Raw genomic sequence first — 23,901 nt, forward strand, 5'->3', positions numbered from 1 at the left:
TAGAGGAACAATTAAGGTTCCACTTAAGACAAAATTTTGGACATTTCTTGTAGAATTGTTTTCAATCTTGACTAATTAATTTGTGTAGCTCTGAAAGTCTAATACAGCATCAGAACAATAATGAAGTAACTATCAATGATTTCCCACAAATATTTGAAATGACTAAATGCACAATACCAATTATAACAAAAAAAACTAAAACAATTTTAAAGAAAACATAAAGGGAGGTTTAATTTGGAAATCAACATATATCACCTAGATATAGACTGAAAACAAAACATCACTCAAAAGTAGTTTTTAAACTTGAACATTATTAGGAAAGCTTGCAATCACTAAGACACCACATTGAGGACTTTCAAGGAACTTTATTATCCTTTGATTTGGCATTTACTGTCAAGGTTATTGCCTTATTGCCATTAACTGTAAAACAATATTTTTGGGGCAGCAGATTGTTGCGAATTTTGTTATGCAGACCACATTCAAGCTTCCAAAAAATCATATAAGCATGATACAGAGTTGAAAATCAATTTCACTGATACTACTTTTTACAATTTCCTGGTCATTGCAAAAAGCACAAAAAAAACTGATTACCATGTTTACAGTAACCAAATCTTTACTCTTACCACTGTGATATAAAAGGATATGGTCAGATTAATTATACTAAAGGTAATAAATTTAACAAAGCAATTGCTAGAGAAATTAAACACAGACTTGAAAGTAAATAGAAGCTAAAAATCAAAACAATGCAACTTAAAACAAAACACATATCAAGCATTAATGATAAAGAGAACAAATCAGAACATGCTAGAAACATACCACTCGAACCGGCTCCTGTTTAATGTATCAAACAGTTCATAATTTACCTCTGTTATAATATTTAGAATTTTGAGTTTTAAGTAAAAATACTGAACATTTTATCAATTTTAAGAGAAGAAAATAAATTTGATGTCCTCTCATGATTTTGATGAATCAGTTGTAATCATACTAATGCTGTACGTTGGTGAGGGAATTTTACAGTTTTTTTTCGAAACATTCCATGAGCCAAAATACAGAAAGGGTTCATTTTTTTTATTAAAAAAGAGGACATTAACTTTCATCTCTATGAAGCTTGTAGAGTTCTAATTTAATAAATGTCTCAAGGCTCTATTTCAGGGATGACAGCCTTTCTTTACACCAGATACAAGCCAAACAACAACTTTCTCCTTTTAAAATTCCCTACTGTTAGTGTGGCAACCTATTATGCACAAAACTTAAGATTAGGGAATTCTAGAAACAGGTTTTCAGAGAGCCATAAATAAGGAAAGTTATCAATGTTTCTCTAAGTAATGGATTATCTATAAAACAATAGTAACTTAAAATATAATATAAAAATGTAATAATTTAAAAACCATGACTATAAAACACTAAGTGCTATAAAATGTAACTGAATCTGACACTGAATTCACCTTTCCTTCCTGTAAAACAGAATTACAACCTATCAGGTAACAGTTTCATTGTTTCATTTACTACATTAACAAGCTTGTAGTGCATAATACAACTCAGTTTTTAATGAAATAATTATGATAAGTGTTAAAGAATCTTCAATTCTGAATTGTCCAGAAAATGATTATGAACTAGAAATATTGTGAGCAAGCTCACAAACTCCTAAACCGCTCAAAAGATTTCGATGAAATTGTACAGGGAACTCCTAAACCGCTCAAAAGATTTCGATGAAATTGTACAGGGAAGTTGTAGATGTGCATGAAAACTTGAGGGTTTTACATATTAAAACCTTGTCAGCTCAACTCCTCCTAAACTGCTCATTTTTTAACAAAATTTTGTAGGAAAGTGCTTAGGAGAAGTTGCACTGACAAAATATGTAGACAGATGGATGGACGGATGGACTGACAGATAGATGTGGTGATTCCTATATACTTTGGGGGGTATAATCTCATTTCAGGCTAAATAACCAGTAATGATGGCAGCAATATTTACCAGACAAGTGTATAAGACCTATTAAAAATGATTTTTAATGTGTTGTAAAATTAAAAATTGAACTATAAATAACAAGATAATGGGAGCTGTATATGCCAAGTTAGTTTCCAATATGCCACACAACTTTATAAATATGGGCTTATAGAATTTTGTGAAGGATTTTCAGTGACAACATTTTAATCCAAGACTTACATTAGTACATGCTGAATACTGTATATTGTTACTCATTAACAATTTTATAAAGTTGGATATTTTCTTCAAATCAAAACTACTTCCGAAGCAGAATATAATAGTCATGTCATTAGCAAATCATATGGCAATCACCTTATTTGCATTAGTTAGGTAATTATAAGCCATTAAATTCAGAGTTTCTTTTTTGATGTTCAAGGCACAGAGTTGGTATTCAAACTTTCACTTTTTGAATGACTTTCACCTGATGAACTTCCTTAGGAATTTGACTGGACAACTGACAAGAAGATTTAAACTTTTTATCAATATCTATTAATCTGACAAAAGTTTAAATCTCTTTCCCAAATGTCCAGTAAACTACTTTGTTACTTAAGAGTAAGTGTTTGTAAGAATCAGGCAAAATGGGAAAAATCAGAAAACATGCATGTCAAAAACCCAACAATCAACAATGTAATATCATTTCAAGATAATTTCACTATTTTAAAATAACACTACTTAACATTTGCATCACTGGCTTTATTCAGAAATTTTTCAATAGAATCTTGAAAATGAGGTTTTTGACAGAGTTATCTGCCCTTGAAATGTTCATTTTCAGTGCATTTCAATGAAATTGTAACTCAATGGCTGGCATGATAAGGAAAATTTAATTTTGTCTGTTTTCCTTGATTTTGATGGTGCAAATAGTCAAATTACACTATCAAAATGATGGTTTTTTTTTTCATACTTTGTTTCACCTACTGCCTGATTCTTACAGGGACTGACACTTAATGAATGGAAAACCAACTTTATCCAATGAACATCATTACTGTAATCTCTGTAATATTGCTCATCAAACAGAAAACCTTTATTAAGCAATACCTTCAATTTTTGCATATTCAGATATTCTGGTATAATTGACCAGGGCAGCATTTTCTAAACACTTTTTAATGACATTCCTTACTTCTTCTGGTGGCACAGGGGTGACTATATCTTTCATTAACACCTACATAACAACAAAAATAATGAAATAAATGTACCAATTTTACCATTTCAGATTGCATTGTAGATATTTGTTAAGTAGTACTAAATGACCTTTTTATTATGTAATGCTTTGTAAATATGGATAAAAACAAAATGCAGTTACCAAAAAAATTAGACTCTTCAATCCCATTCAAAATCTTCTCTGATATAAAGAATCAAAATGAACCATGGTCTGTAGTAAATACTGGCATATTAAAGTTACTAAAATGCTATAATTACATGTAACAATTTTTAACACTACACATTTTTCAACAATAAAATAAAGTTATCATAGCTTCAGAGAAAACCAATGCTAAAAATTACCATAAGCAGTACAACTTGTGTCATTATCAACTGGTGCCTGAATATTTATTCCTTTAGGGCATTGAAAATTGAAAAGTTGTGTGCAAGAAGGTAATAAATTTAGCAAAACCTGCCTTACACAAACTCTCAATACTCATTAAACTATGAATTAGGAAATATTGTATGCTGATTGAAAGGTTCTTACTCTGAAGAAATATCTTTTGTTAGAAAATCAACTCAGATTTATTGTATACAAACCCTTTCTAACAAGGACAGAGTAGCTTTCAGGGCTCCTTCAGGTCTGCCAAAAGGAAAACAGTACCTTCAAGAACAAAAAAGCTGAATCAATCATCATTTTTTCACATAATTCCAAGGAAACTAAGCAAACAGAATTTTTACAATTTCAGGGAATAAATACATGATGAATTAGAAGTTGTATATCAAAGTCTATTTCATATCCCAAATCTGGTAAATAATAAAAGCTGTACACAGTCATATAACAGGTCTATCTCTACATTATTCTATGTTCTAAAATTTATGAACAATAAATACTTATGTGATGTATACTATTTTACTCTATAATAATCCATACCTAAAATGTGTTATCTGGTTCTCAAGCAGAATATGTAACCTCTCTTTAATTTCATCAAACTTTTCTTTTTCTCGTAATAACACTGTTCCTATACCATCAGGCCTGTGAATAATTATACAATTATAAAATGAACATTTTAACTACATAGAAAAAAAAATCCTCACATATTTTTTTCTTCAAAATATACTTTTGATTTAATCATTTTTTAAACAATGGAAAATTCATCTTTCTAATTGTTATTTCCATATTAAAAAATAACTTGCTTTTAGTATTCTTCTAATTGTCCTGATGCTGGAAAATTGGAAATCTAGAAAAATGAATATGTAATGTATTATAGCTTTTCATTACACACTTGCCCTTCATTAAATTCTACATACCTATTTCCATGAACATGGGAAGCACAGAAAGCAAAACTGTAATGAATTAATGTTGGGTCTATCAAAATCCCACTTTCTGCTCTCTCTAATAAGTCACTCAAATAACACAAATGTCTGTGGCATCCTCTAACACCATACCTTGCACAATACTCATCTAAGACAAACACCTGCCCAGGGCTAAACCAACCCTGAAACACAAATACATTTTACTTAATTAAAAAAAAACTCTTACAACACCATATACATAAATTAATTTCAGTTCAATGGATTACTGTAAGCGATTTGTGCTGTATTCATTCATCTACAAATAATTTATATTTTAAAACACTTAATTTTTCATTATTTTTAAATGCAGTTTATATGCTGTCCCACAAGACAAGTCCAACAGAGCAAAAATAAAATACTAACATTAACCAAACAAACAACACTTGATCAGAATTCCATTTCTATTTCTCAGTTCTCCTCCAATTCATGTAATCAATATACTTGTGTTTTATATTACACATGAAACTAGTCGATAAGTTCAAAATATTTCACACAGTAAAAAATACACCATAGAGCTGGATTTTTAAAAATTTTTGCAGACTGAAAATATTTGTTTTTGTTTAAAAAATTGGTGTTTTTAATTGGCCTGATATAAATTTCAAGACCCGAGGATATACCATATATAAGGATTATAAGATTATAACTCTTAATTTTAGGGAAATAGGATAGGTGTTTTTTTTTTAAGTGTCAACATCTAAAAAAAATCTACAGCGAATTTATATATATAAAAAATTAAAACATTGACCAAAAAACAAAAAAAAACACTTAAACAAAAAAACATCATTGATTGATTGAAGTGTAACATCCAATGGAACACCATTCCTACTTCTCAGGATAATAACTCCAAGTTATGATCAATCAAATGGAATATTCTTCTCCAAGTCCGAAGCCATGAACTGGATATTTCATGACCCAGCTAAGAAAGAATGCCAGACATATGAATATAGTACTTTTAAAATCCACAAGCTTCTGCTCTTGTTGTAAAACATACTATCTATAGACCACCAAATCATTCACTAATCCCTCCCCCAACAGTGAACAGATAAACAGTATCATCAAAACCCTAACCATGAACGGATAAACAGTATCATCAAAACCCTAACTATGAACAGATATCCAGTATCATCAAAACCCTAACTGTGAACAAATAAGCAGTATCATCAAAACCCTAACTATGAACGGATAAACAGTATCATCAAAACCCTAACTATGAACAGATGAACAGTATCATCAAAACTATGAACAGATAAACAATATCATCTTAACCCTAACTATAAACAGATAAACAGTACATACTAACCAGACATGTGTAAGCATCGTTTAATCTGTAGTCTAATGTTAATGTCTGCATTAATTGGAAGAGTTCATGATGATCAAATTCAGCCGGATTAGCTTGTACATACTCATCTAATCCATGTTTCTTTGCTCGATCAGCATCTGCAAAATTTGCAATTCAATGTCTATTTTAAATTCTGATTTCTCATCAATTTAATTTAAGATAAAGCTTCATTACCAATTCAATTGAATCTTAATTAAAATTGAAAAAAAAGCATTCATAACTTAGATGTGAACCTTTTATTACTCTACTAATAATGCTAAACTTCTCATTATATAATTTTCCACACCAGTTAATCCTCCCACATTATTGGGGAGATTCCCACAAATTCAATTAAAAATTTAGAAACTCCTGCATGAAAATGTATGATTAGTGGTAGGATTTTTGGTTAAAACTACTATATTCTCTGTGAAAACAAATAAAAAATTGAATTCTAACGTAAAAAATTTGCTACTACCTAAAAATTCTACATGAGACAGTGTCAAGGGGGAAGAATCTTCAACAAGAAATGTTCCGAAGGTTACTTTTGTTATTTAATGTACCAATAGAGAAAGGTAGTAGAAAAAACAAGGTATACAACAAAAATAATATAATATAACTGATTACCTCCTTGCATTCTAGATATTTGAGTATTTGAGATTCTGTTTGTTTGTATTACTGGAGGTACTGGTTTATGTGTCTGTCCTGTTGCTCTATAGATTGCCTGAACCCACAATGTTCTCTCATTTTCATCATCTGTAGCTAGTACTACATTATCTCCTTCTTTAACTGTATTAAAAAAGTATCTTCCTCCATCAACATCTGTAATAGATACAAATAAGGTTATATACAGCCTAAAATGATTATCTGGAGCTAAAAGAGGTTAAAATGAAAAAAATAATAATAATAAAGTCTTTTAATTAACTTTAATAAGAGAAAAAATGCACTATTTAGAATAACTTTTTTTATATAAAATCCATAACAGGAGACAGTTATTAAAATGATCTCTGAATAATGAAGAGTCAACATCAACAATTACTTTAAATTATTTCATAAAAAAATTAAGTGAAATGCAAAACGTGTCTTCATATTTCAAGATAGGTAAACACACAGAAACTTGATCACGTTTTAGCCTTGAAGACTTACAATAAAATAAAATATGTATAAGGCATACAAATAAAACACTGCATGTATTATTTTACTGCACATCATGTCTGGAAACAGTTGTAGAACATAAGTGCTTAATAAGTAGGTGAGTTTACCTGGTAAAGGTTCACAGTAGTCTACAGTGAAGCCATCTAACTGCATCATCTCTGTAGGGTCTGGTTTCTTCTCTCTGTAGCTACACATGGCAAAAGTATACTGGGATACCTGTAAATGACAAGATATAATCATAAATTACCTTGTACATTGGAATATCTGAAAATGGTGGCAACTTTATTGTAGGAATGCTGTTGAAATGGTTCTTTCTACCTTGAACAAGACTGATAACATGTCTGGATCTATATCACTATCATAAATTTGTCAGCACATCCAACTCTTCAATAAGCAAGATTACCTAAGTATGAGCTTCCGATAGCAAACAAATTGGTTCAATGGACAGAAATTCATATTAAATATTCGTAATATTTGTCCATAATCTTAATATGTATATAAACACTGTGCAAAGTTTGAACAACATTGGTAAATACTTTTTAAGTTACAGATTACAAAAAGCATGTACTATACACTGAGAAAAGTTTGTATGATACACATATTTCCTTGAATATCCTTGTCAGGGAGCAATGTACAAAGATTTGTAAAAACTTGACAATGATATAAGAAATAAAAAAATGTTTGCACGTTGTTGGTTCAATACTTTTTGAGTACTTTTTGAGGTACCCTACACAACATAAAGTGACAACAAATGTATAAGTTCAACAGCATAAAATGGCAGGAAAGTTTTCATCAAATTTCTCCATAATATAAGATGCATATCTTCAATATGTATTTAAACAATGTACAACAATTGAATAATATTGGTTCAATACTATTTGAATTACAGATTACAAAGTATGTACCCCCTAAATATGAAAGACAAACACAGTTGAGAAGCTACAAGACCTGCTTTCAACTTAAGTGAGACAACTAATAATTTATTGTCTCATGAAATCTTACTCCATAGCTATTATCTACTACATTCAAAGTGTTTCATGAAATAAAGTACATACATCTATTAATACTGAATGAAACTATATTTCGCATATAAATATATTTTATCCATGTACCTGAGAAAAAAAATCAACATCATTCGACTATACCTGTACAAGAACAAAATATCTCTTTTTCCACTTTTTCCACACATTTTTTCCAACAGCATATAAATACCTGAAACAGAAGTAGAAAAGACTATACAATAACTTTATAAAGAAAATATAACCAATTAACATGATCAAAATTAAGCTATGATAAACCAAGTTTTCAATACGAGACATTTTGAGTTTTTTATTTGGTTAATTTCAAAAGTCAACATTCTATTATTTTTAAATGAAATAATTTAAAAAGATATCAGTAGTAACTACCTACCCACAATGTTTCATGTTTTGAGGTTTATCCATTCTGACAGCAATTTTAATCGACAATGGATCTGTGCAATTCTTTGTTTCCATCTTGTGCCAGTCTGCCTGTCTACTGCTGTTAGCTGTTGGTCTTATAACAACCTGAACAAAAATAAACTAACTGTTTAATAAATAACTCACCAACCAAAAAGAAAACAAACTGACAAATAAAAAATAACTGTTACAAAAATAATTAAAAATTACAAGTGCATCTAACAGGATATAAAAATATATTTATCATACTGGGTATTCTCCATGTTAGCTATAAACTTACATGTAATTTAAAGACTTTTTATATAATTCGTTAACGAAGTAGTAACAAAAGTTATTACTTAGTAAGTGTTGTGTTTAGATAATCTGAGTCCCTGTTTAGTTCACTTTTAAGTTAAAGTGTAACACAGGCTGTGTTAAAAATGATATAGCAATAAATACTATAAACATGAAAATGTTTGTAGGATGTACTTGTGAATTGCTAGGTCAAATATTTGGCATGGGTGTAAATTTCAAGGTCAGACATCTGAACATTTTAAACATGAAACACAAGGAAATTTTCACATGGTTTTTTCATGTCTGCAAATGTTGTCTAAATGACCCCCATGCCAGAATTTCTATGTTTACAGTATAACTAATACCCTTCCAAGTTCTTTGTCTTCTAAGCTCAACATGCCAGAACTTTCAGTATAAAGCTTGACTTTAACAACTGGTAATGGATGGGTTGTTGTAAAATCTCCCTGTGTATCCCAACTGAAAAATATTTAACAATACAAGTATTAACTATTTAATATATTTGTTCTGTTACTTCAACTGGAAGTAAAATTCTTTTTTTTTAATGTAAACAGATGCTCTACATGGGCAGGAAATTATCATGATCATTTCAAAGTATAATGTACATAACAATCATGATCAACATCTTATTGTACATAACTATCATGATCATAATAAAATCATAATATCCATTTGTAACAAGTTTCATAAAATATGTATAACCTCTATATAATGTAGAATAGAAACCATATAAATGAGAAATCTTAAACATGAGGTTACTAATCAAACTGAAAATACATTAGATTTGATAATAAACACAAAAAAATCATACTGATGTAAACACTATCAGAAAATTCTTATTTCACTTAAAAAACAATGTTGCATCTGCACTATTTGATTAAACCTTTCACTAATCATTTGACCATACCATGGTTTAGATGCTTCTGCTTGGTCAGTCTGTAACTTCTCTCCACCTTCAACTTCCATTGTACAGTAGACTATCTTATTGTTTGCCAATGATTTCAGCCCTTTCACTTCTACAACATGTACCTACAAAATTCCAGTTTCAGTAATTTTGATGTTTTCATATCTCAGTTTGGTGTTTAAAACTCTTCATCCATTAAACAGTGACAAGTGAACTAAATCTTAATATAATAGGGGTGAATGATTAAAAGTTAAATACCTCTAGAGTAAAAGACAACACTACATCTAGTTTGGATAATCCAGTTTCTGCATCATCAGATATATCCATCTTTGACAGAGATGATGTGTGGGTCCTAAAAATAAAACATGTAATTTGATGAAAATTTTGACACAGTCATATTAGATATTCAACCATTTTTTTAAATTAAATACATACAGAGATTTTGCAAGTGGGCATCATATACAGCTTTGAGTGATTTCTATATAAGAATGACAATAAAAACATCTTTTACAATCAATTCTTGAATGTGTTAGACCTTAATTTCATTTTTTATATGAAATCTCAGAAATCTAGCTTTCAAAAAGCCACTTATTTCAAACAAATATTCTAACAATCACAAGATTTCCATATTAAAACTTACAGCCTTTCAAGACCTCATGTAACTTTAAATGACTCCGGCAAAGTTCAATAGAAATAATATACCTCAATATATATACATACATGAGGAGATTGAGGTAAAGTTACTGAAGCAATGACATGATATTGAGGATTTAAGCAAAACTTTGTAAAACCTGTTAAGAAAAATATGTTAAGTGCACAATATTTTCTTTTTTATATGAAGGCATATATTAGCCTTTAATGCTGTAAAAAGCAGATCACAACTTACATTGAGGAGCAAGCTCTTGTTTGCCTTATATCTGTAAGGTAAGGTTGGTTATATAGTAACAAAAGCAGGGGGTTCAAGTATGAATTAGTTATTAAAATGCCTTAATACAGATTTTTCAAATGATTAATTTATGTTGATGATATACTGGCAATGATATTTCGGGTTTAAGATGCATATCTTAGGTATATATCAGAGTCATATTTTGTATTGTTATGAGACCTTGACTATATTCTAGTAATTTTTAAGTTATGATTTGCAGTGGTACATTCACATTCTAAAAATTCTCAAATTGTCAATTCTTACACAGATCAACTTCATGTACATGTACCAGTTAATGAAAAATGAAATTTAGGTTGCTACCAACATCATATGCATTTGGAAGTATATAAAATTTTACAATAAACAAAGGGACTACATGCAAATATGAAATGAACCCTTAAAATGTCTGTATTATCTCAATCACCAAAGTCAGTATATTGTTCTTGTGTATATATGACAATAGTACCCACATCCCTAGCAAAGGCTGTAAAAAAAGAAAAGGGGTTTAGTCACCTTCTATTTGCCAGATGTGTGTGTAATCTATAGTAATAATTGTAAAAAAATATTTCAATCATTTCAAAGTATTTTGGTGCTTGAATAAATATTACACTATAAGGCAAAATAAAAAAAAATGGATTAAAAGGTTACTATGTAGCAGAAGCATTGAATCCAAATGTAACTATTGAGAAAACTTGAATTAAGAGAAACCTTTATGTTAATACTAAAACAACAAGTATTAAGTGCATACAAGCCAAATGTGCAACCAGCTTCAGGTATCATAGTACCTAATCATTATTACGTAGTATTATTACTACTGGTATCATAACTTTGAAAGTATTGACAAAAAGGTATATTGATGTATAAAATGGCATCCAGTGTGGTTACTCAAGCCTTGGGCTTGGTTATCAATGACATTTTCAGACCTAGGGTAATTGCTAAAAACAGAATGTAATCTATACTGTGTAACCTTTAAATAAGATTTTGAAACTTCCTTTGGCAAGAAATCAAAATAAAGAGACACTGAAAATTGGGACTGGTATCGTATCATGAATGTAAAGCCATAAGTTACTCTTTGTTAACAAAATAACAGCATTACTGATAACTGTAACAGATTAAACAGCAGTAATGGCACAATAAGCAGATTTTTCCTGTCACTTACACAGTTTGTTAGATAGAGATTAACAGTCTAATAATTGAATAATTCCTTAATCTAATGAACAATATAGCCATTGATGGATTACAGTAAATAATTCCAAACATATTTTTTTTCATTTTTTCACATTTTTACCTGTTCATTCTTTTTCCAGTAAATTTTGTAAGTCTTGAATCTGTGCTTCCTTTAGAAACAGGTAAACTCTCTAGATTTGCCATTAACAAATTAATGGCGGCCTTCAGTTCATCAACATACATACTTTCCATTTCTTTTACAACAAATTTTGGATGTTTTCTTTGCTGTAAATAAAAAATCTGTTATTTCAGTACATTTGTCATAACTGGTATGCATGCTGCAATCAATAACTGGTATAATAAGTTACTTAAATTTTAAATACATTGACATATTTTCAGAAAATTAAATGTTCTGCATAATGCAGTTACTAAAGACCACAAAATAATGTACCCTGACCAATGAGACAAGTGTGAACAATATACAGGTTTCATAATTCAATTATTGATTGAAATTAAAAGGTATCACCAATAACAATGCAAGACTTAGAAGAAAACATTCATATATGCAAATGATATTAAGACATTCCCTTGAACACTTGATAGTCATGACAAATTTAATCAAATGCAGCAAGTTCATGTTATGCAATAGTACTTAAGAATTCAGTTTGATCACAGTTATGGTTTACATAATCTGGATGATATCATAGTCTACATTCTAGAAATATAAAACTAATGAAGAGGTAAACACATAGTATGAAAACGACCCACAAATAGACAGACTTTGACTTGAATGACAGTCTGAACTCACCAATCCTTTTCATATAGCTGAAGTATTCATCCACATAAAATTCAGATACTGCCAATAATAGAAGAAATTGAAGTTGCAAAAAACCCATGGAACAAACAAAACTTTTGTGGTCTACATACACTATATTTTCACCAAACTATAGCTCTACAACTCATCACCTTTTTAAATCAACAAAATCAAGAATGAATAACCCATCTTGCAAAGCGCAATTCCATATATAACCTACATAATTTTTGTTTCAAAAATGCAATAGCTGAATAATTAATTAAGACAAGGCTGTAGCTGTTTCTGAATAAAAAATAAAAGTAAATTTCATAAGTTTTTGACATGCATGTATCCTTTGTAACTTAGTCATTGCAATTTGTAGATAAGTCAATGACTTCTTCTATCACCTCAAGAGTTAATTACATATACAATGTGACTCATTGTACTCTTGCGCAACACTAACTGCAAGTATCAGTTAAATCTCTTCTGGTATAAATGAACAGCAATTATCTGTATCCACATACATGTAACTTCGATAAAATGTCACCATATTATTTTCAAACAGACCAATACAGAACTTATAAAACAGTATCACCTTTTGTCTGATACAAAGACTACTTAATAAATACCCTAGCCATAAGTTCCACTAGCTGTAATCTTCCATCTAACTCTCTTCTGACCTGTGCAGCCTGTTCATCAGCATTGTCTAACTGTTATAATAAAAGAAAACCATATTCTTGAATGAAATTGCCCATATTACAGACAGCACATATCAAGGAAATTCATACACAGTTACGGTATATGACTAGCTTTATTTAATCATGGGATAATTTTTAAAAAGACAAAACCACATCTTTACTACTATATATAAATCATGAAAATTCAATTACATTTTAAGATTTACACATCTATTTGTTCATAATCATTTCTAACTTTTGGACCCTCTCCTCTTAAGCTTCAGGACAGAGGATAAATGTGAAAACATTTATACATGTACAAATGTATATGTATGTGTGTAAATTAATACGAAAAACTTTCAAAGGAACTATCTAAAGTTTAAAGAACTCCAATCAAATTAGTAGTCCTTGAAAATAGTGCCTTCATGATATTTGCGAAAGTAAAAAATCTGATTGAAGCCTCAAAATGAGATATTCTAAAACTGTTTTTGAAAAACTATTGATGCTAGTCTTAAAAAAACAATATGTGTCTGTGGAAAATGCACCTGACCAAGTATGGATAACAGACCAAAAAAACTATACATGTGTGTACAATCTCTTAGTACAGGTAGAGATTACCTGGACAGACAGACAGACAGATAAAAAACTATACATGTGTGTAAAACCTCTTAGTACAGGTAGAGATTACCTGGTAACTATGTTAATTGGGCAGAAAAAAAATGATACCATTACCTTATTTCATTTAGATTCTAAAAATAAACTGTAACAGCATTAACATGTAATAACAAAAGTTGAATCAAGAGTTATATGTCAATAATCAAATATTAAACATGAAACTTTTCCAGTTTTGTTACTTTTCAATCAATAATGCTACAAAAGTACCATATTTTTAGATATAGATAAAAGTGCCCTGGCAAAGTTCAGTTGGTTTCTGTAGGTTTTTACATTCTTGATTTCTCTGAAATCCAACATTTATGTCATCCAAACTTAAACTTCTATAACATTTTTTTTTTCAAATATGAAAAAATAGAACTGAACAAATACAATAATTTCAAGTAGTATATTATTATGCAGGATATCAAATATTTTTCATTCATGTTTGTTTATTTGTTACATTCAATATTCATACATGCAGACACGCTGTTCCATGGAAAAATCTATACCAACAACATCAATAAAACCTATTCTGGGGAGAGCTGAAGGCAGTATTTGGTCTTAATATACAATTAACTAGATCAATACTTTGTTGCCAAGACAACTAATGTTGAACATGAAGAGAAGCAGAAATCAGATTGCTTCCAGAGAGGGATATGGAGAGATAATGATGAGAATTTTCTATTTTAAAAACTTTTTTGGAATTTTTGTCAACTGTTCAATAACTAATTTGCGACATGTGTTACAAATTGTACCAGCATAGTCATCCTATAGCATCATTGTATGATTCATGTTATTGAAAAGATTTTGATTAAATAAACCAATTCTACAATGTCAGTGTAATAAACCAATTCTACAATGTCAGTGTAATAAACCCATTAATACAATTGAACAAAATATTTCTAAACTTGAAGTGTTCTGCAAATTAACCCTGATTAGGAAAAGGAACAATTCCTACATCTTCCACACACTTCATATTTTATAAGTTTATCCAGGGCTGATCAAAAGGGAAATGTTGTGTTATAGCATAAAATGCTTTTCAGCCTGCAGAGTTCAAACCTGAACAGATGGGGGCAAAATCCATATTTTCAAGCTCTATACAGCTCTGAAAATGTTTACAAAAGTTAAGATTTTGACCATAATGGAAGTGGTCAAATAACTTGTGTTAAATACTTCCAACAAAACTTACATTAAAAAGTGAAATTAAGCATAGACTAAAAAGAAATAAACCTTTCACCATAATTACATGGCAATACAATGATTTGAATGTCATGTAGGTGGAGGCAAATTTCAGATATATACACGTATAGTCTTATTGATAAAGTTAAAAAATGTATAATATGAACTAGAAAAACTATTCTCACGTAATTGATTCCCCCATTCCCCCATTTGATAATATGCACTTTCAGACCTAAAATAAGAGGTGTATGATGTGATTATCAATATGTAATAAAGATTCTATGAAGTTCCATTAATTTCCTTTCAGAGATGTAGTAAAAGATGCATACCCCTGTGTACCTTATTCCTAAATGACAAAAAAAAACAAGTTTTGCTATATGTATGCAAAAACATTTTGAAGGGCACCTTGCCTCTGTGGTGTCAGTTGTCAGTCTTCTTTTCAATACTTTTTTGCCTCTGATGAAGGTTGAAGGTTTTACCTGTTTCCTGTTACATGTAAAAAAAAATGGGTTGATAGGTCAGGATTTCATTTTATTTTATTTACTGATTTTTTCCCAAATTTCACAGAAAACTAATTCAAAAACATATTACTAACAACCCAGACTTTGTGGAAACCGATAATTGACTCCCATCTGTAAAATGTCAGGATGTTTGGTGGTACTTTCTGTAGTTTGAATTGTTAACTTGAAAATAAGTCACTCAGAGTGTCAAGGGCATAAGTTGGTGGGTTGACAGGAAACAGAGGTATAATTTTATTTGGCCTTCATAATAAAAAAATAATTCACCCAATCATTGTGCGAAAACAAGTGTGAATGATCTAGAAATACAGGGGTAAAACTATGCAACAATAATAGATAAATCAATCACAGTACATGTATTAAGCTGCACTTCTGCAAGTTTTTTTACCCACCACCCGAATCATTTCATGCACACTGTTTATGCTACTTTAATATTGACATTTAGAAGTCTTTCAAGGAAAAAACGTGCAAAGTTTAATACAAATGGGAACATCCTTTCAATTAGGCATCCAATATTCATATGAAGGTTATGATTCTTCATGGATCACTGCTCCTCAGGTTCATGTACATACATGTACAATGTACAAAACAAGAAGTTCATTCATATTGATTTGCTACACTGAAATATTATGTTATTGATATCAAAATTCAAATAAAATTCTTTTTTTTTTACATTGTCACGACCATGCGCAAAACAACTAAGGCAAGCTCAAGATCAATAATGCAGCTGAAATTTAATTCACCTGATACATACATCTGGACTTTTTTCATAACATGCCAAGAAAAAAATATTGCTATACATGTACATGTACTTCAGGAACACAATAATACTCTCATTAGTGTGCAACTTTTCAAGGTCTGCAATACTTCTTTGAAGTCAATACGGTCAGAATTAAAGGGAATTGTAACCCCAATACATGTACAAATGCAATGTATATACAAATGTATAATGTTGTACATGTACATTTTTTGTACATACCTGGTACATGTATTAATACATGTGAACTTTAACATGAGGTAATGTTATTGTTAATAATTGCACAAAATGTATCTAAGACCATGCTTGAGTAAAATGGACCGAGGGACACATGTATAAGAGGTCAGGCTTGGTAATAAGTAGATTGAAATATACTGAGGGTGATGATAATGTACATGCACATTTTTTTGAACATGCTGATGTGACAGATGGGTAAATTTGGAAGTATGGGCAGTTGTCACCATGCTTGATTAAAATGGACCGAGGGGCATGTGTATAAGAGGTTAAGCTTGGTAATATATGTAAGTAGATTGAAATATACGGAGGGTGATGATAATGTACATGCACATTTTTTGTACATGCTGATATGACAGATGGGTAAATTTGGTAGTATACATGTAGAGCAGTTGTCAATTATTTATGTTCTACATTGTTCTCAGAAAAGTATAAATTTTTATGGACATTTTCTTTTTTCCATAAAGTGGCAGAAATGTACATGTACCCATGCATTATATGTATCTGATAATATACATTATTTCTATGAATAATTTATTTAAATACTGGTACATGTACATGCTTCTATGTTAAACAGATGCCATCTGTAGAAAAAAGCATCTTGTTTCCCCTTTATTTAATAAATTAGTCTTAGGATCTGAATCAATCTAAGTGGGGCAATGTCAGTTTGTTACTGTGGAAGTACTGATGATTAATGGTTTTCATGATTTGGACAAACTGTTGATTTCAGTTTCCAACAAAATGTGAAGTTGTCATCACTAAATTAGTGGGCCTCATGAAATCCAAGAACTAACAAAATTACAGAAATGTATACACATACAATGTTACAACATGTTTGTAGGTAGCTGCAAATGATAGTCAAAACTTTACAACGCAAAAAAAAAAGAAAAAAACAGAAATTGGTGAAACTGAAAGAAACGGAATGGTAAAATTCAGTTTTGAAAAATCAAAATTTATTTTTACGCTGAAGAAATTCATGTCTAGAATGAAAGTACTTTTACAGAATGACATAACTTTTTTACAGTATGACAAAAACCAGGTGATTCAAATAACTATATTTTACATTTTATGAACTAATTTTCAAACAAACCTGGCATGCATTGTATAAAATCTGATGTTCATATTTCTTCACCCCTAGTATGTTTTGAAACATTTCATACAGTTGTTCTTTACTAAGAATAAGCTCTGATGCTGCTGTCGACATTCTTTGTGGCTGTTTTCTATGATCCTCTTCTCCACGAAAAATGGCATCAAATTTTGTCATCCAAGAACTTAACACTGTTTCCTTGCTTAAACCGTCTATTTCAGGGAGGCTTCTCACTCGCTTTTCAATGTTATTTTTAAAAACTTCTCTAAAGTCATTTGCAGAACAACCACCACTTCTTACCATATTTGCAACTCGATCACTTTTAAGAAACACCTCATAATAACTTTGAACTGCATTTGTAAATGCTTCATCAGCAATGATGCCAGTCTCCCCATTCAAAAAAGCATGAAATCTTTCTTTAATAGTTTGTAGTTGTTGTTTTGTTACTTTAGTTTGTCTCCTAGCCATATCAGTAGGTTGTTTGGCATTAAATGGATAAGCAATACATCTCATAACAAATACGTATAACTGCAATTTCTTTTTCCTTTCTTCTTCTTCCCTTTCTATTTTCTCTGCGTCTTCTATCTTGTCTCTATCGCTAACAAGGGATGGACTTGGGCTAGATGGTCGGATACTGTTCGATCTTTGAGGACCAGTTACACTCAAGTTATCTCCGCTTGCTGATAAACTTCCACGTTCAGCACTATTGTGCAAACTATGAACATCTGAATTTTCATCCTCGTTTGTTTCTTGTTCAGATTCCTCTTCACTGGATGACGGATCTATCATTTTCGAAGGAAAGGGTTTACAATCTGTTTACATTTGATATTTTGACAATTTTCAATTTACTGCGCAAGGCAAAATAATTTCTCAGCTTCCGAATCCGATGTCACATGAGAATAATTTTACGCTCAAAAAATTCCCTAAGTAATAAAAGTAGTTCCAATATCTGCGCAATAATTTTAACTTATAGTACCGGCCTTGGATTGCAGCCTGGGAGTAATTGTTTTTGGTTTATAAAGGAATAATCAAGGGAACCAAAATTCTTGCGGAAATTAAAAGAATGTAATCCAGAGACAAAGACCAGGCATGGAAAACAGACATGCACAACAAAGAACATAAAAAAACCAAAATAATACATATAAAGTAACAAAAGTAAATGAGCAGCTTGGACTCCACTAAAAGTTCGGAGCATGGTCCAGGTGCACTGGAAGGGTGAGCGTCCTCTGCTTTTCTAGAAACACCCGCCGAGTTACTAACAAAAATTCAAGTCCAGGGTAGACGAAAGAGAAAAGGAAAACTATGACACGTTGAAAAATCAATTTCGTGGTGCAGATGGATACACCATAACGATCCACGAGTTCATGATGACGACCATAAAACTTCTGTAGTGATGACTTCAATCTTGTAGCAACATAACCCTCAATCTGATTAAAATCAGCTGTTAGGATACGCTACAATGCCTTACGCTCCCCTGTACTGTAGCGTATCCTAACAGCTGGTTTTAATCAGATTGCACAACCCTGTTCCAGAAATCTAACTGTAAGAAGTCTAGTGATATAAAGAAAAGTCTGCGTAATTATGGCAAGTTCTGGCATAACGTATGAGTTGTGAAATATAGTATTAATGAATTATAGTAGTACGGCGTATTGATTATAGTTTATAGTACTGCACCAGCTTTAGACCAGCAGCTAACAATGAATTATACATAATTATATAATAATATATAATAGTATAGTAATACATCAATACGCCGTATTACTATAATTTGACTTTTCTTAATTGTTTTCCACATTTAATTCATTTCTAGTTTTTGATTAAAACACCCCGTCTCGTTTTCATTCAAATTCCTTATCATTTGCTTATGTTTGCCCTTAAAGGTACAATCACCCACAGCGTGATTCAGCTTCAGAGTCAATGTTTTGATCTTGAATTTTGTTAATTTTATGCTGAAGAAGGATATCTGTTATCCGAAATATTTATGTAAATTTTACCATCATTTGGTGATGTTGAACATATTTAGACGTTTATTTATTTATTTTTTTTGGTTATGTTCAGCATCATTTTTAATGCTCCATCACCCCGAAAGAGTGATTGTTGACTTCTATTTAGACGATTATATATAAGTCTAAAAGATTGTACAAGGATACAGATAAAGATTTATATTGATTTCTCTTATAATATTCTTTATGAAAAATGGCTAGATGACTTGAATCCGTCTAAAACTGAATCAATGTTCTTCAAAACACTTACTAATATTGATATAAATATCTGTGTATCAAGAAATGAATCGCAAAAAATATCCATTTTAAGAAAATTGAAATGTTCATTAAATAGATATAGTCAAGAGAAATTATATTTTACACACATATTGCCGATTCTTGAATTCATATGCATGTGAACTGTGGGGTGGATGTGGCCAATCTAATATACTTAAGCTAGACTAATGTCAAAACGACGTATCGTATCGTTATGTACTGACCTTCCTAGATTCCTAGAGTACCGAATCGCTCAATTTCGAGACCCTACAGAATATAAGGAAAAAAAGAAATCTTACTGAATTCTATATCTACGAAATAAGGGACCAAGCTAGGCCTCAAAATCCCCCCAAGAAAAACCAGTGTGAAAACAAGTACTATCTTTGAAAAAGATAGCCCACGCAAAATCACGCTTTATAAATACCAAATCTGATTAAGATTTTATTTGGTAAACTGTGTGATCACTGTACTATTTTTCGTATTTCAAATTTTTTATTGGTTCAACTCAATTTTTTTTATTGGTTCAACAAGTAAACTATTTCCAATTATCAAATATTTAAATTAAAGATTATTCCAAAATATGCAAGTTACATGTATATGTATTAAATTGCATTAACAATACGTTTAACAACGAATTTGCTTGACAATAAATTGAACTGTATTGCTTTTTGAGTATTTTCCAATATTTTCATAAAAAAAATATAACATTTGAAAAATCAATTTAAAAGGGTACCATCGTTGGAGTAAGTTAAAATCGGATTTTTTTCTCGGTCGAATGTAATGGTAGGTCTCACGTGTAAGTAGTAAGGCGGTCCAAGGTACCCATTGACTCTTTGTGTGCACACTTGAAATGCCGAACACTTTAATTTTTAATATTTTTAAAATCCCTTAAAACCAAAATTGTGGCAATATTGCTTCATTTAAATGAAATTTCGACAATTATTATAATAACAAACTTAAAAAAAATAACCCGGAAACGAAGCCCTTGCAGACAAAATAAAACCCCCAACTTTGGCTTTAATGGCGGCTGACCTAAGTTGTTATACCTGAAAGTATCAAAATATCGGCTTATATTGCCCAATTACGACATTGGTTGTGCATGACAAGGTCGTTTTGACAATATTTTGGTTTGTGTAATGTGTATACTTTTGTATGGAATTGATGCAAACTGTTATATCCGATAATTTTCATCTTGAAATGCTATGTTTTTAAAATGGTTTGTTTTGACATTTGTGTTTATATCGAAAGATACTTCAGTTTTCACATATACCACGAGTATCTAAGCATGAACATTGGATAATTGTTGAATTTGGAATAGTTAAGAGGTAAGTACATACACTTAATGTGCTTTCACTTCAAAGAAAAAGCGAACTTGTCAAATAATTTTGTCTAGACATGACCAATTTATGAAAAAAAACACCGCCGCCATGTTAATCGACAGCGGCGGTCGTTTATTTTACATAGTTATTAAGAAGCAGGAATGCAGATAATAAAATTGTACTTCTTTTCCAATCATCATTACTTAGTTGGTAAATTAAATAAAAACTAATTTTGGAGTTATTTGTCACTAGCCCGAAGCCCAAGACTACTAATAATTGTTTGAACTGAAAAATCTGAAAATTACAGTTGGTTCTTTAGATTTATTATTGAAGTTGACTGTTTGGGCTAGTAACTGATAATGTTTATGGCACACTGTCTAAATGTATTACAAATTGCATTTAATTGCAGACAATATGTATTTTTGCCTCTATTTGTAAACTAAACAGCTTTATGTCCTAATGTTGCTGTCACATACATATACACTACACTCTGCGACTTGTGTTTCTCTATCACTCAAGTTGGAGTTTTAAATTCGTGTTAGTCAGTGAACCACGGTCAGTCGGATTTTTCACTGTGAAATGAGTTACACCCACCCAGCTGGGACATCATATATTCCAGTTTTTATTGTGTACGGAGAACCACCAACCTGGGTGAAAAATCACCCAGCACATTGCAGTTAATCTCATTGATCTTCGCCAACAATATAGACGAAAATTCATGTGGGACCCCAGAAAACCACTACAAGGGAGTCCAGAGGACATGTGAAAATTCGTAATCCTATCGCCAAAAGTGATACTAGTTGATTTGCCCAACTTTAATAAAAGCCGTTGGCACAATAAAACAGCAGTTGAGACGATTAGCACGTGGTATTAAAGATTGACAAATGTAATGTGAAAATCGAAAAAAAAAAAGGACATTTATCGTTGATATATACTTCACGACTGTCCTGTATTGAGTAATTATAATTAATTGCAGTCCATGAGATAACCAGACAGGCATAGGAGACATTGTAAACAATGTGTTATTTAAATTTCAAAAAATAGACCAGACAACTATACATGTACGAGGTTCGCCAAGGAATTATTTGTATACAGGAGTAAACATTGGTCGTCATCAATGAAAGTTCGAAACCGTTAACAAACTTAATTTAAATAAAGACATATGTAGATTGTATTTGAAACGTACTTTATGTAAGAAATTTCTCAGAGTGAATTTGAAGCATTTTAGAGGCCGAAAACGACCAGCAGAGGATGCCGTCTCATCTTCATTTGGACAACGTCTTGTATTAAACTTATATAATTACTACTGACAATGTTCTCTGTCCTGATTAATGGCTTCTACATTACAAGTCTCATGTACACATTATCTTGGGCCTGTAATTAGTTTTTTTTATTTCTAGAAAAGTCGTTCAATTATTATAACTCAGAAACTAAAAGTGTCACCAGACTGTTTTTACAAGTCCGTCACTCGAATCAAATTACAAAAATCAATACTTTCAAAGTGTTTTATTTATATTTATAAATAGTAATTATCAATTTACTAATGCAAAATTAAAATATCAAAAGATTGCATTATCACTTAATAAAAATATGAAGTAATATTTCTACATGATATCTCCCACTGATTGGAGTAGCTGTAAAAAAAAAAAAATCTGTTTAAAATTGGATTTTTGTTACTTGTACATCATACTTATGTTAGGGTTAAATCTAAAGCAAAGTAGCATGGCGTGGCACCATGCCCTTTTTCCAACATGCTAATTGCCGTTTTCAGTCACAAAAATGTGCCTGTTAGAATTTTAGCCCTCTCGAAACCATGAAACTTTTTTAAAAACCATTTTTGTCGTTTACTTGACACGATTTTTAGGTCAAATTTTGTCAAAATTACAGAAAAACTCTGTAATCAAACCCCTAATTCACATTTCAATCTCATTTCTTTAATTAATCTCACAATAGGTGTTAATTGCTGTCTAAACAGGTAAGGCCTAAGTTTTACGTTTCATGACAGGTAAATAATCTCCCAGAAGCAATCAGCTGATCAGGGTTTGACAATTAGAAAATGAAACCCGAATGGATCTACCACAATTTTATGAACATCCAATCATTTTCTAAAGATTAAATTCTACTCCTCAATTTGACAATACTGTCATCTGAACAGGTCTTGAATTTGTAGAACCATGTGTGTAAACAAATTTTAAAATGATAAATGTTTGTACAAAATGAATTACCTCCCCTGCAGTCTTCACGTTTCTTGTAATTTCAACAATTCAGTATTTTTCCAAAAAGTTTTGTTTGCAATAGTTAAAAAGAATGACATTCCTTTCCAATAAAGATGATTTTGGAAATTCAGTTTCAACATTCTTAAAATTTGTTACATTTCCTCAAATACTGCACCTCATGGTAGCATTTAATGAAAAGTTAGAGTTGCCCAAGTTTCCCTGTAACTGTACTGTAAGCATCACACAATCATTATAGCTGATGTAGATTTATTTAACCCCAAAATACTTGCAGAACTGTAGAATTCAAGTTCACAACATGAACATGATGAATATTCCAGACATCCTCAACTGGCATGAATGGAAAGAAGGAAACAAGTGTTCAATGTATTAATTTTCAAATCGTAAAAATGAATTTGATTTTAAATAAATTTTCTCATTATTTTTTTTTTTTATTTGAAAAAAACTTTAAAATTGATTGGGAGGAATCCAACACCAAGTTGGGGGCTTACAAACTTCAATCTATGATAGTGCATGCAC

At 30.8% G+C, this 23,901-nt stretch overlaps 2 protein-coding genes across 9 annotated transcripts in view; one reads left to right on the plus strand and one right to left on the minus strand.

Moving 5' to 3' along the window:
* LOC148628374 (calcium-dependent secretion activator 1-like) overlaps positions 1 to 18,462 on the minus strand; it is a 39,269-nt gene extending 20,807 nt beyond the window's left edge. For 2 of the 8 annotated variants that reach the window (XM_088586273.1, XM_088586268.1), the window contains exons 1-17: positions 17,575 to 18,461; positions 13,095 to 13,175; positions 11,794 to 11,957; positions 11,019 to 11,045; positions 9,839 to 9,932; positions 9,584 to 9,705; positions 9,024 to 9,135; positions 8,360 to 8,493; positions 8,095 to 8,161; positions 7,057 to 7,165; positions 6,422 to 6,616; positions 5,780 to 5,916; positions 4,435 to 4,622; positions 4,058 to 4,159; positions 3,724 to 3,787; positions 3,022 to 3,145; positions 817 to 831 (exon numbers count right to left, since the gene is read on the minus strand). In XM_088586273.1, the coding sequence (XP_088442399.1) occupies positions 817 to 831; positions 3,022 to 3,145; positions 3,724 to 3,787; positions 4,058 to 4,159; positions 4,435 to 4,622; positions 5,780 to 5,916; positions 6,422 to 6,616; positions 7,057 to 7,165; positions 8,095 to 8,161; positions 8,360 to 8,493; positions 9,024 to 9,135; positions 9,584 to 9,705; positions 9,839 to 9,932; positions 11,019 to 11,045; positions 11,794 to 11,957; positions 13,095 to 13,175; positions 17,575 to 18,360 (2,521 nt within the window). In that variant the 5' untranslated portion in view covers positions 18,361 to 18,461. Of the gene's footprint in view, positions 1 to 816; positions 832 to 3,021; positions 3,146 to 3,723; positions 3,788 to 4,057; positions 4,160 to 4,434; positions 4,623 to 5,779; positions 5,917 to 6,421; positions 6,617 to 7,056; positions 7,166 to 8,094; positions 8,162 to 8,359; positions 8,494 to 9,023; positions 9,136 to 9,583; positions 9,706 to 9,838; positions 9,933 to 11,018; positions 11,046 to 11,793; positions 11,958 to 13,094; positions 13,176 to 17,574 lie in introns of all 8 variants that reach the window. The other 6 variants (XM_088586283.1, XM_088586277.1, XM_088586253.1 and 3 more) reach the window with 5 other exon arrangements.
* A 2,365-nt stretch (positions 18,463 to 20,827) lies between these two features.
* The window catches only part of LOC148628375 (uncharacterized), a 34,137-nt gene continuing 31,063 nt past the window's right edge, over positions 20,828 to 23,901 (plus strand). The window contains exon 1 of the mRNA XM_088586284.1: positions 20,828 to 21,154. The gene's annotated coding sequence lies outside the window, so the exon portion shown is untranslated. The remainder of the gene's footprint in view (positions 21,155 to 23,901) is intronic.

Source organism: Perna viridis, chromosome 1 (assembly GCF_037379345.1).
Source record: "Perna viridis isolate PV_CMFRI_1.1 ecotype Kerala chromosome 1, ASM3737934v1, whole genome shotgun sequence".
NCBI classification, from domain to species: domain Eukaryota; kingdom Metazoa; phylum Mollusca; class Bivalvia; order Mytilida; family Mytilidae; genus Perna; species Perna viridis.